This window comes from Nematolebias whitei, chromosome 14, assembly GCF_014905685.2.
Source record: "Nematolebias whitei isolate Nwh7 chromosome 14, NemWhi1, whole genome shotgun sequence".
Taxonomy (NCBI): Eukaryota; Metazoa; Chordata; class Actinopteri; order Cyprinodontiformes; family Rivulidae; genus Nematolebias; species Nematolebias whitei.
In genome coordinates, this window is record NC_056511.1 from 23,072,970 (window position 1) to 23,084,813 (window position 11,844).

The window sequence follows — 11,844 nt, forward strand, 5'->3', positions numbered from 1 at the left end:
ATCCTCTTTGCATATGTGCCCTTGGCCCTCTTAATACCAGCAACCAGCTCTTTTCTTGTCCTACTCAGCTCCTCTGAGTTTCCAGACCTGAAGGCAATGTTCTTGGCTTCCAGCAGGGTACGCACCTCTGCATTCAGCCAAGGTTTTCTGTTTGGGTAGCTTTTAACATTTCTGATAGTGGAGACGGTGTCAGTACATGTACTAATGTAACCCAGAACTGAGGATGTGTATTGGTCAAGATCAAGCAAACCTCCATTTTCAGCAGCTTCTCTGAAAACCTGCCAATCTGTTCAGTTAAAACAATCTCTCAGTATGGGGCCACTGTCCTGAATCCAGCATTTAACTTTCTTTTGTACCGGTCTGGAGCGTCTCAGCGGGGGCATGTAAGCAGGAGCCAGGAAGATTGAGATGTGGTCTGACAGTCCTAGGTGGGGGCGAGGTTCGGCCTTGTATGCATCTTTGTGATGCATCTCTTTGTATGCATCTCTGTGAGCAGGTGCCATGTCATGCTGAAAAATGAAATCTTCATCTCCATAAATCTTTTCAGCAGATGGAAGCATGAAGGGCTCCAAAATCTCCTGACAGCTAGCTGCATTGACCCTGCCCTTGATAAAACACAGTGGACCAACACCAGCAGCTGACATGGCACCCCTGACCATCACTGACTGTGGGTGCTTCACACTGGACTTCTGGCATTTTGGCATTTCCTTCGCCCCAGTCTTCCTCCAGACTCTGGCACCTTGATTTCTGAATGACATGCAAAATTTGCTTTCATCCGAAAAAAGTACTTTGGACCACTGAGCAACAGTCCAGTGCTGCTTCTCTGTAGCCCAGGTCAGGCGCTTCTGCCGCTGTTTCTGGTTCAAAAGTGGCTTGACCTGGGGAATGTGGCACCTGTAGCCCATTTCCTGCACACGCCTGTGCACAGTGGCTCTGGATGTTTCTACTCCAGACTCAGTCCACTGCTTCTGCAGGTCCCCCAAGGTCTGGAATCGGCCCTTCTCCACAATCCTCCTCAGGGTCCGGTCACCTCTTCTCGTTGTGCAGCGTTTTCTGCCACACTTTTCCCTTCCCACAAACTTCCCACTGAGGTGCCTTGATACAGCACTCTGGGAACAGCCTATTCGTTCAGCAATTTCTTTCTGTGTCTTACCCTCTTGCTTGAGGGTGTCAATGATGGCCTTCTGGACAGCAGTCAGGTCGGCAGTCTTACCCATGATTGCGGTTTTGAGTAATGAACAAGGCTGGGAGTTTTTAAAAGCCTCAGGAATCGTTTGCAGGTGTTTAGAGTTACGTCGTTGATTCAGATGGTTAGGTTAATAGCTTGTTTAGACAACCTTTTCATGATATGCTAATTTTTTGGGACAGGCATTTTGGGTTTTCATGAGCTGTGTGCCATAATCATCAGTATTAAAACAATTAAAGACCTGAAATATTTCAGTTGGTGGGCAATGAATCTGAAATATATGAAAGTTTCATTTTTATCATTACATTATGGAAAATAATGACCTTTATCACAATATGCTAATTTTTTGAGAAGGACCTGTAGGTCATGTTAATGTCACTACGCAGGACATTACCAGTGGTGGCACAGCTAACCAAAAAGTTAGCTTTGCTATCACACGTTCCACTTTCTAAAAAATTAGCTTTGCTAACGCTAAACGGATATAAAAAAAAAAGCGGAAGCTAACACTAAACCATTAAGACGACTCTCACTCAGTCTGCATCACACAGCTTCGTCTCCTCCCAGTTGAAGCTGCATTGATCAATCGTGTGTGTACACGTCGTAAACCAATAGTGTGCCTAATGGACTCTTCGAGACACGCCCACAACAGACAAGCATGTAAATTTTGTTAGCGGACTTAAAGTTGTCGAAACCTAATTTAGCAGGTGCTGATTCCACTATAATAATAATAATAATAATAATAATAATAATAATAATAACAATAATAATAATAATAATAATAAAACACTAATCTGCTAAACAAAAAAATAAAAAATTCTGCTATTAGCTGTTAGCGGATTAGCTGAACTGTGCCCACCACTGCTCATAACGTAGGTCACTGCTCAGGTCATGTTGATGTCACTACGTAGGTCACTATGTAAATCATATGTAGATCATATGTAGGTCACTATGTATATCATATGTAGATCATATGTAGGTCACTATGTAAATCATATGTAGATCATATGTAGGTCACTATGTAAATCATATGTAGATCATATGTAAGTTGCACATAGTGGTGAATGACTAAGGGCCGTACCACGACATGTCAAGTGCCTCCCCCTCCCCTCCTTGAGAGCATGTTTTTTTTCCACCTACAACTGCTGTGTTCCTTCTTCCTGTTCTTCATCTCAGTAAAAAACTAAGTTTGTGGGGTGTGGGGGTTCTGTCTGCAAAAATGAGGAGGAAAACATTTAAAAATGAGTGGCTCTTAGTTATTATAAGTGACTGGGTTCCCATCATTAATTTAAAAGAGTCGTTTAAAAGAGTTGGATCGTTCACCAACGTCACATCTCTGTCAGTCAATAACTGATGCTTCTAATGTTTACCACATTCAATGAGTGAACCCTCTAACAAATATACCCTCTGACATGTTTCTGTTGGTTTTACAGGTTAACTCGGTTTGCTTTGCTCGTAAAAAAAGAAAAAAGCTCCATTTGGTCATCAATTTTTAAAACATGAAGGTTGTTTGTCTCTATGTGTCCATGTGATGGACTTGGACCTGTCCAGGGTGTCCCCTGCCTCTCACACAGTGACTGCTGGGTATGTGCACCATTGACCCCCATGACCTGCAAAACAAAGAAGCAGGTAAAGAAAATGGATGGATGGATGGATGGATGAATGAATGGATGGATGGATGGATAGATGGAACCTTAACAGTCCAAATATTTCTGCTAGACATAATCACAAAATGTGTGTTAAAATGAAGCCAACACTTGAATGTTAGAATAGAATTGAATGACGAATTTCAGTTAGCTTTTTTTTTTTATTTTAAATGAGGGTTTGTATAATTTTTTTTGCAATGAGACAGTTTGTTTTCCAAAAAATTCAATTCATTTCAGTTTATTATATAGCGCCAAGTCCCAACAGAAGTCTTCTCAGGGCACTGAATAAATATATTCACATACCCTGTACATAAAAAGGCTAATTAGTAAAGTTATCTTTCTAAGGAAGCAGCAGATTGTGTTGAATCTTCACTACATCACAGTCTATCCTGAGCAAGCACAAATGCAACAGTGGAAAGGACAAACTCCCTTCTAACTGGAAAAAACCTCCAGCAGAACCAGGCAAACAAATAAACAAACAAATAAGTAAAGTTACTTTATGATTTTAAACAGCTGTGTCTTCACATGTCAGCCACTTTCCTTCCTTTGATTTGATCACGCTTCATCTGCAGCATGTATAAACACGAGCCGCTCCCCACCTTGTTATAGCGTATTTGGTTCATTATTCTGTGTATTGTGTTATTTTTTTTCATGGAATTACCCTTTCTGTATAGATTTTACTCATATTTGTTTTATTTCAGATCATTCAAAGTGGAAATATTATTATTTTTTAAAATAAATTATTGAAACAAACTGTTAAATGTGCCTGAAGCGATTTATGGACCATAAAGTCACGTTGGGCTTTATTTATTCAAACCCCTCCCTTTAAGCAACATTCCTCTCATGGAAAGAGGTTAATTTGAGCCAAAAATATGCTAAAATGTCCAAAAATATATTTAAACACAAATGCATATACAAACATGTTTCAATACTGCATTATTAAAAAAAAAAAAAAAACACAAAGTTGTGGTTTTATTTACTCGTTATGATGGGTATTTGAATTCAAATTTACACTTCAGAACATCACCTCTGATTTAATTTGAGTTTTGGATTAAATTAATATTAAATGAAGGAAAGCTTCTTTAATCAGAGCAGGGCCAACATCCGGCTGCAGGCGAGGCGTTGCAGATTTCAGTCTCGTGACTTGTTCCTATGTCGCCATCTAGTGGTGTGTTTGTGTAAATGCATAAACACAACAGCAAAATTTCTGACTAAACAAGCTAAAGTAATGTAAAAAAAATCCATTTATTATTTTTAAACTGTAAAAGTCATTGAAGTCCTTTTTACATATTTTTCCTCCGCTCTCTGCAGTAACAGACATTACTGATTAACTTATTGTGATTTAATGTTTTTCAACAAAACATGCACACTTTAATCATTTATAGTTTTTGGAGTTAAATCTGTCCACGAGCTAACAAGTGTTAAAAAGGAGATTGTTTAATAAATTGAAACTTTTTATTTTACAGGATGCTTTGTGTGTTTGTCTGGTATTACAGCCTTATAATTTTATTTTTGGTTAAGATTTATAAACCAGATAATGGAGCAGGTTTGACTTTGTCCTGAGGGTTTGTTCGAGTCAAAGATCGAAGATTTCTCCAGGAAATAATGGCAACAAAAAATGATACGAATAAAGATTTATTTTTTATATGAACAGGTGGATTAAATTTTCATTTTATTTTACAGTCTATGACAATCATTTTATTGTGAGGCATTTTTTTAAAAACATATTTCAGGAATGACAAGGAGGAAATCATCTTTTTTTATTGCTGAATATTAAATTAAATACACGTTTGCCAACTGGAAAAAGAATTGTCTGCTGCTTTTTTAAAAACTTTCTTCTATTATTATAACCATGCACCCATCTAACTTGACCACAGGGACATGCAGATGTTCAAATATTTCAAGCGAGGGGGGAGGAGGGTCAGAAAACCAAGGAAGACGTGCTGATGGAACATCAACTGTAAAGGTGGACGATGAAAGGGACGTTTAAAGTTGAGGTGCACCATCTTTTTTCAGAAATCCCTAATTAGACTCAGGGATGAGAAACTCAAAGAATCATCAGAGGTGTGACCAGAACCCGTCTTCTAAAACAAACGCACCTGCGCATTAATCACAGAGCAGATGGAATCACAGGTCAGACCATCAGCTCAGAGTCCCTCAAAATGGACGCCACGCTGCTTGAAGCGTTTCCTTCAGAGAACGAAGAGCTGCTGTTCACATCCTTTACACAAACACATCAGAGAGACGGCTGGAGGTCTGAGGTTGTCAGGGTGGTGGGCGCAGTCGCTCCATGGACAGGTGCACGAAGAAACGGGTGAATACTCGTTCACACGCAGCAGTCGCCTCAGAAAACGATGTCGTCATAGAGAAACGTAGAACATTTGCATATTTTTGTTTGTCTGAGCCTCCACGTTTCAGAAACTTCTCCATCTGCCTGTCTGGTTCTTTGAGGGGGTCATGTGGACTCTGGGTTCACCTTCTGAGAAATGTAGGTAGACATCACTTAAAAGGTCACTTCTGATGTTATGAAGAGATGTTCTGTGGAGAGGCTGTGGACGATAAACATCTTCATGATGGTTTCCTCCTGGCTGCATCGATGAGCTGATGGCTAGTCTGAGGTGGACTGTCGTCATCCTGAACTCGCTCCAGTCTCAAAGATTTTACAGCAGCTCATGCTAACACTATTTAAACGCCTTTAAATCAGCTACATTCACTGAGGATTACAAAATTGTCTTGAAGTAGCAGTAGTTAGCTATAGCACTTCCCATCATATAACGCAAACCAACGGTGTCTACAACAACTTTGATGTTGCATTTTAGAGATCGGAGCATTTCGAGGACGGCAGCAGTCCTCTTTGGTTGAGTTAGCTCGTCACAACTCTTTCTTCAAAATGAGGCTCCGACAGCTATCTACAGCAGGTAAGATAACCGCTCACGTCTCCACACAACCATAACCCCTTCTAGAAATGCAAACTATCTCTTTAAGGCAGGGGTGTCCAAACGTTTTCATATGTGGGCCAAAACTATCAAGACGACAGGGCTCGTGGCGGGCCACAAAAATGTGAATTTCACTCTCCATGATGTGAACAATATTTTGGAGATTTTGGTGGAGAAAGCTTTAAATTGTTGTAGATCCAAAACATTAAAAGCCACTTATATTTTTTATTAAAAAATATTTATTTGATTTGTTGGGTCGATGTTTGTTGTTTTCTTGTGTTTGGAAAGTTCATTTTAGTCTGTTCTCGCCAACAAAGGCGTAATTTGAGTAAGTGACCTTATAAAAGGGGGTCGATCAGCCTTTTGGACCACGGTTGGCTGATTGAAGGTCTGAAAAATCATCCAGCTGTCAGTCGCTACAACAGATTCATAAGTTTGATAAAGTTGATCAACTCGTATGTAGATGATAACACGTTATACTCATTTAAAAATGTCCAGTTTCCCTCTTGTTTTTATCAACTGCAATATTTAGCCAAGTTTTATGAATTATTATCTAAACTTCTCCTCTCTGGTAGAAATCAGCAAAGGTTTTTGATGCTTCGTACCATGAAGTGAAAATAAAAAGATTATAGCCAAAAGTTTGTATTTTGTTTAATACTGCTCATTTTGAGAAGATTGTTTTTCATCAGTTTTACTGTTAATCCTAAAGATTATATAAAACAGGATTACCAACTAATTTGCAGAAAGTCTGCATCGACCTCTTAAGCCTGCTGGCCAAAACGACACCATTCTTAAACTGCAGCTGTGGGCCACACAAAATCAATGCAAGGGCCGCAAATGGTCCGCGGGCCGCACTTTGGACACCCGTGCTTTAAGGAAAGAGGAAGAGGGGAGAGGACGCTGTGTGGCCTTTAACACGAAACATAAGTGGACCCAGAGGGACGATGGAGCGTGAGGATTTGAGCAAAAATCTGAAAATTATAATAATTGTTTGGTGTCAAATCCCCCCCCCCCCCCCCCAATAAATAAATAAATAAAAAGACAAAACTGAGAATAAAATAATTTGTAGAGTGATTTTTAAAAAAACGTGGCGACGAGCCTTACCTGTTCAGGTGGGCTGTGTGTCTATGTGTGTGTGTAGGTGGGGGGTGTCAAGGTTCTGACCCGCTCGGCAGAGCCACGTCTGAAGCGAACGTGAAGTTCTGCAGGTGCATGCAGAGGCAGGTGCCGACACACCAAAAAAAACAAACTAGTCAGCCTGAGGACAAATCATATTCGTGTAAACACGCACGTGGTGTTGGAGTGGTTTATATTGCATGACATGGAAGGGTTACGCTCCACGAAGGACACACTTCTTAAAGAAGGCCTTTTTGGAAAGACAATTGAAAGAAGAAAATCAGAAAGGACAAAAAAAAAAAACAAACAAAAAAAAAAAACACAACTGTGTATAAAAGATGAGGCGTCTGTATAAGAAAGGCTACAAAAACGTCCACTGGCCCTCCGGCATCGTCTGACAGCAAAAGGCACAACAATATTACTCTATTTTTTTCTTTTTGTTTTGTTTGCTTCAACGTTGTGAAAAAACTGGACCATCTTTTTTTTTTTTTTACGCTGTAAATCAAAATGTACATATAAATAGTTTTCCTATAAAAAATTCTTTGTTGTTAACTAGTAGACAACTTTTGCTAAAATGAAAATAAATATTTAATTTGTTTAAAATATCTGTCAGTTATATAAAATAAAAATATTTATTATAGATGCAGGTCTGTACTATGTGGGTGTTCTGGGTGGGTAACCGCGCTAATGGGGTGCGGGGTCCGGTGTGGAGCGTGAGTGCGTCAGTCTCGTGTGCCCGCTGTGCCACCCTGTCGAGTGAGAAGTCCGACAGTCCGCCGGCCTGCAGATGGTGGCCGGCTCCGTGTTCATGTTCTGCATACTGAGGAAGGGGGTGCTCTCGCCGTCCTCTGATTCGCTATCCGTTAGGCAGCTTCGAGAGCCCAAGTCCCGAGACGCCTCGTACCCGCGCGGGGCCACGTGGCCGTTCAGCCTGGACCTCCTCCAGCGCCGGCTGCCGGTTCCACTGGACCCGTTTGTCTTTGGTTGCTCCCGAGAGGAGAGATACTCCTGGGTGGTCTCGTACTCATCTTCCTCGGCCAGCCGGCGGGGGCTGGAAGGCAGGCTGCCCCTGCTGTCGTTCAGATAGGTGCGGCGCTGCTGCCGGTACGGCTCCTGACACTGGGCGTCGGGTCGGGGCACGTGGTACCGGCGCAGCAGAGACAGGTCGCCCTCGAGAGGATAGGGGTTGTGGACAGCAGGGGGGAGCGACATGGCGTGGCTGGTGTTGGGGGAGGTGATCTGGAAAATAGGCACCTGGGGGGGCAATGAGTAGTGGAAGTCCACCGGCGAGAGGCGGGCTGGTGTTGTCAGGGCCGACACGTACCTGAAAACACGGGGGGAGAACAAGTATGAAGATCAATTAGAAAATACAAACAACAGATCGTTATTGTATTTGTTTTGTTTACAGATCTTTGTTGTGATCTTGTGTTTTTGAGCGACTAACGGTAATAGAATCATTGTGCTCACAGATTATTCTATTTTAGTGAATTTACTAAATGTCACATTTTAATGTCTCCATGTTAAACCACCCAGCTGTGGTCCAGTTGTGGAGGCAACAGGTCCAGGAGCGAAAACCAGACGTCCCTCTCCCCAGAGACCCTCTCCATCTCCTCCTGGGGGACCCTGAGACATGTCTGGACAACCTCCAAAGGGAGGTGTCCTGATCAGGTGAAGCTCCTCAGCTGATTCCTTTAGATGCAGAGGAGCAGCAGCTCTACTCTGAGCTCCCCCCGGACGACGGAGCTCCATATACATGTATCTCTAAGGCTTAACCCCCACCCCATGAAGGAAGCTCATTTCAGCTGCTTGGATCCAGGATCTGGTTCTTTTGGTCCTGATCCAGACCTCATGACCACAGGAGAGCAGTAAATACGTACAGTGCTTTGCCTTCACCACGATCGACTGAAGCAACGCCCTCATTACTGAGGATGAGGCCCTGCTCCATCCTACCATCACTCAGGAACAAGACGCTCAGATACCTGAACTCCTCCACCTGAACTCCTCTGCCCGAGGGAAATCTTTAAAGTCCCATGTAAACAAAAAGTAAACTTTTGACTTTTTGACGAAGCCTAATTTTCTCTCAGACTTTCAGAACTCATTGATGAGCCTTAAATATGCATCCAAACATACGTTACGTCTTTTAGACACAAGTGGGTGATGCTGCAACAGAAGTCATTTAAAATGAACTCTGTCGAGCTCGAGAGAAACTTTGCCAGCTTATTGTCGGAGTTTGTATGAACCTTTAAAAGCAGGAGACCAGAACTGGAACATGTGCTCTTGATGTTCCCACATGTTGATGGAGAAGCTGTCAGGATGATGGAGGAGACCCTTATCACCTGGAGGGACTCTGAGGGGACGTTAGTTCAATTTCAGCTCTGCAGCTGGGATCTCATTCAGACCTGCTGGATGGGTTTTACTTCAACAACTCTTTAGACTTCCTCTCGAGTCACCGGTGTTTAGTCACTCTGTTAACGTCACAACAGATTCGGATCATTTGGTTCAATAATACTGAGGTGATGTAGTCACGGGGTGGCACGGTGGCACAGGTGGAGGAGCTGTTGCCTCTCAGTGAGAAGGTAACAGGATTAAATCCTGGCCCGGAGTCTTTCTGGGTGGAGTTTGCATATTCTCTCCGTGCATGTGTGGGTTTTCTCCGGCTACTTCAGTTTCCTCCCACAGACCAAAAACATGCATGTTAGTCTGACTGGTAACTCTAAATTGTCTCCAGGTGAGAGAGTGAATGGATGTTTGTCTCGTTTGTCTCCATGTGTCCCTGTGATGGACTTGGACCTGTCCAGGGTGTCCCCCATCAGTGACTGCTGGATATGGGCACCAGTGACCCCCCGTGACCCAGAAAGGAAGAAGTGTGTAAAGATAATGGATGGATGTTCAATTGATGTCCCTCTGAGGGATCTGAAGAGTGAATGTTTGTAGTTTTTGAGATGAGTGTTTTTCTGGACTGGAACTGAACAGGAAATGAAGTAAACTTTAATGTTGTTGGTTCAAGAGATTCAAGCTGGATGGAGTTACACTGGAGAAGAACGGAGGGAGGTTTGTTCTTGTGTCTGAGGCTGAGCAGAGATCCTGGAGAGTGGACGGAGACCTTTTATCCACCACCAGGTGCCATGGAGGACATCTGGACTACACTCACGTTAAACACTTATCACAAGTCAGACAACTTCTTTCCACTTTATCTTATGATAAGAACTTTACTGGTCCTGAAGGTTGTGCCAGAGTTTCAACACTAAGTAATCTTTAACTATTAAATCTAATTTGTGACAGAATGATAAACTTTCACATGATGTGTTTAAGAAATAAATTTGCTTGAGGAAAACATGAACTGGGCGATACATTTTAACTTAAAGCTCTTCGTGGTCCTGCCCCACCGTTTTCAGCTGATCTAGTAGTTTAAGAGGGTATGAGAGGAGCTTACGGTCAATTAATACAGCTTTGCTGTTTGTCTCTCGGTCCAAATACAGATGTTGGTATGACCGGGCCTTTTGGGTCACTGCACCCAGACTGGAACCAACTTCCTCAGGACCCACACTCCATAACTGGTCTGGGCCTTTTTAAATCTGATCTTAATAGCTCTTTATTCAGGCAGGATTTGAACTCGTTTCTCTGTATGTTTGTCTGGTTCTTCTTGCACTTTGAGCACCTTGTGGCTCTTTAAACAAACAAACAAATAAATAAATAAATAAATAAACAAATAAATGTATGTTGATTGATTATAATTGTTGTGTATCTTTTGGAGGAAATGTCGGCCTGCAGCCCACCTGTCGCTGTGCGGAGAGTCTCCCAGGGAATCGAACGAGTTGCCGTACTGCAGGCCCGGCCGGCGGGGATCCGAGTAAACACAGTGTGGAGCTCGCCGCGCCCGCGCCTCCATGCATGCGGGACTGCTGCATTTACTGGTCCCCACGGATGATGACATCATTCCCGGAGAGTCGGAGAGGAAACTTTCTGAACGTTGCAGGCTCCATGTTCTCACATCGTGTCTGACAAATAAAAGAGGTGTTAACAGGAACACGCCCCACAGAGTCCCCGATTAAAAAAGAAAGAAGTCATCTGTTTCCAGAGGCAGAGCTTTAAACCAATCCATCCATGTTTTGTGCAGTGTGAAAACATGTGCACACTCAGACAGAAGTTCAATCTTTACCCTACAATATCTCAGATGATCGTGTCTCACCTAGAAAACGTTGGTTACGTACTGTAACCCCAGATTCTATGAGTATAGGCGTAGCCCTTTAAGAGCTGTCGCTGGTGGGTTTTATCCCGACATGCAAAGCATTACACTGAAAAGTTTAGTCCACGCCCACCTGCTGTGTGGGCCCCACCCGGTCCGTATAAATTACATTAAGAGCGGGTAATCGGCTCCAAATAGCTTTTTCTTCAGCCACTTAGGAGCCAGTGAGGCCCGACGCTTAAAGGGCTACGCCTATACTCATAGAATCTGGTTACAGTATGCAACCAACGTTCTATTTCGTATAGGCTTCGCCCTTTAAGGCTGGCACTGATGGGTTAAGGGCGAAGCGGATGTGGTCCTCGCCTCACTGGGTCCATTCAAACACCATACGAAGCGGCAGCTTGCCCAAAAAACGTCTTGTCACTCAGCTCCCCATGTACGTAATTACACTTTGCGTAATTATGTGTACCATGCACAGACGCATGTTGTGTAATTATGCGTTCTGAATGCATGAACGCCCCAGAAAGTTTCAACAGGGAAGAGAAGATGATGAAAAAAGGGGCCATGAACCAACCAATTCACGGCTGAACAGTATGAACAGATTAATAATAACAAGTGAACTGATTATTAATCAAATGAACTGATTGGTAACAATAGTCATGAACTGATTAATGACAATAGAACCAAATAACAGTCACAACTTGTGACTCTAAAAAAGTTAAATCTGGTCCTCTGGACATTAAAAAAAAAAAACAAAGCAAATCAACAAAAAAATGT

The 11,844-nt window shown here is 42.5% G+C and overlaps 1 protein-coding gene across 1 annotated transcript in view; it reads right to left on the reverse strand.

Moving 5' to 3' along the window:
- Nucleotides 1-7,208: 7,208 nt before the first annotated feature.
- LOC119420245 (pro-neuregulin-2, membrane-bound isoform) overlaps nucleotides 7,209-11,844 on the reverse strand; it is an 8,134-nt gene continuing 3,498 nt past the window's right edge. The window contains exons 2-3 of the mRNA XM_037687634.1: nucleotides 10,658-10,879; nucleotides 7,209-8,205 (exon numbers count right to left, since the gene is read on the reverse strand). Of these exons, the coding sequence (XP_037543562.1) occupies nucleotides 7,566-8,205; nucleotides 10,658-10,879 (862 nt within the window). The 3' untranslated portion in view covers nucleotides 7,209-7,565. The remainder of the gene's footprint in view (nucleotides 8,206-10,657; nucleotides 10,880-11,844) is intronic.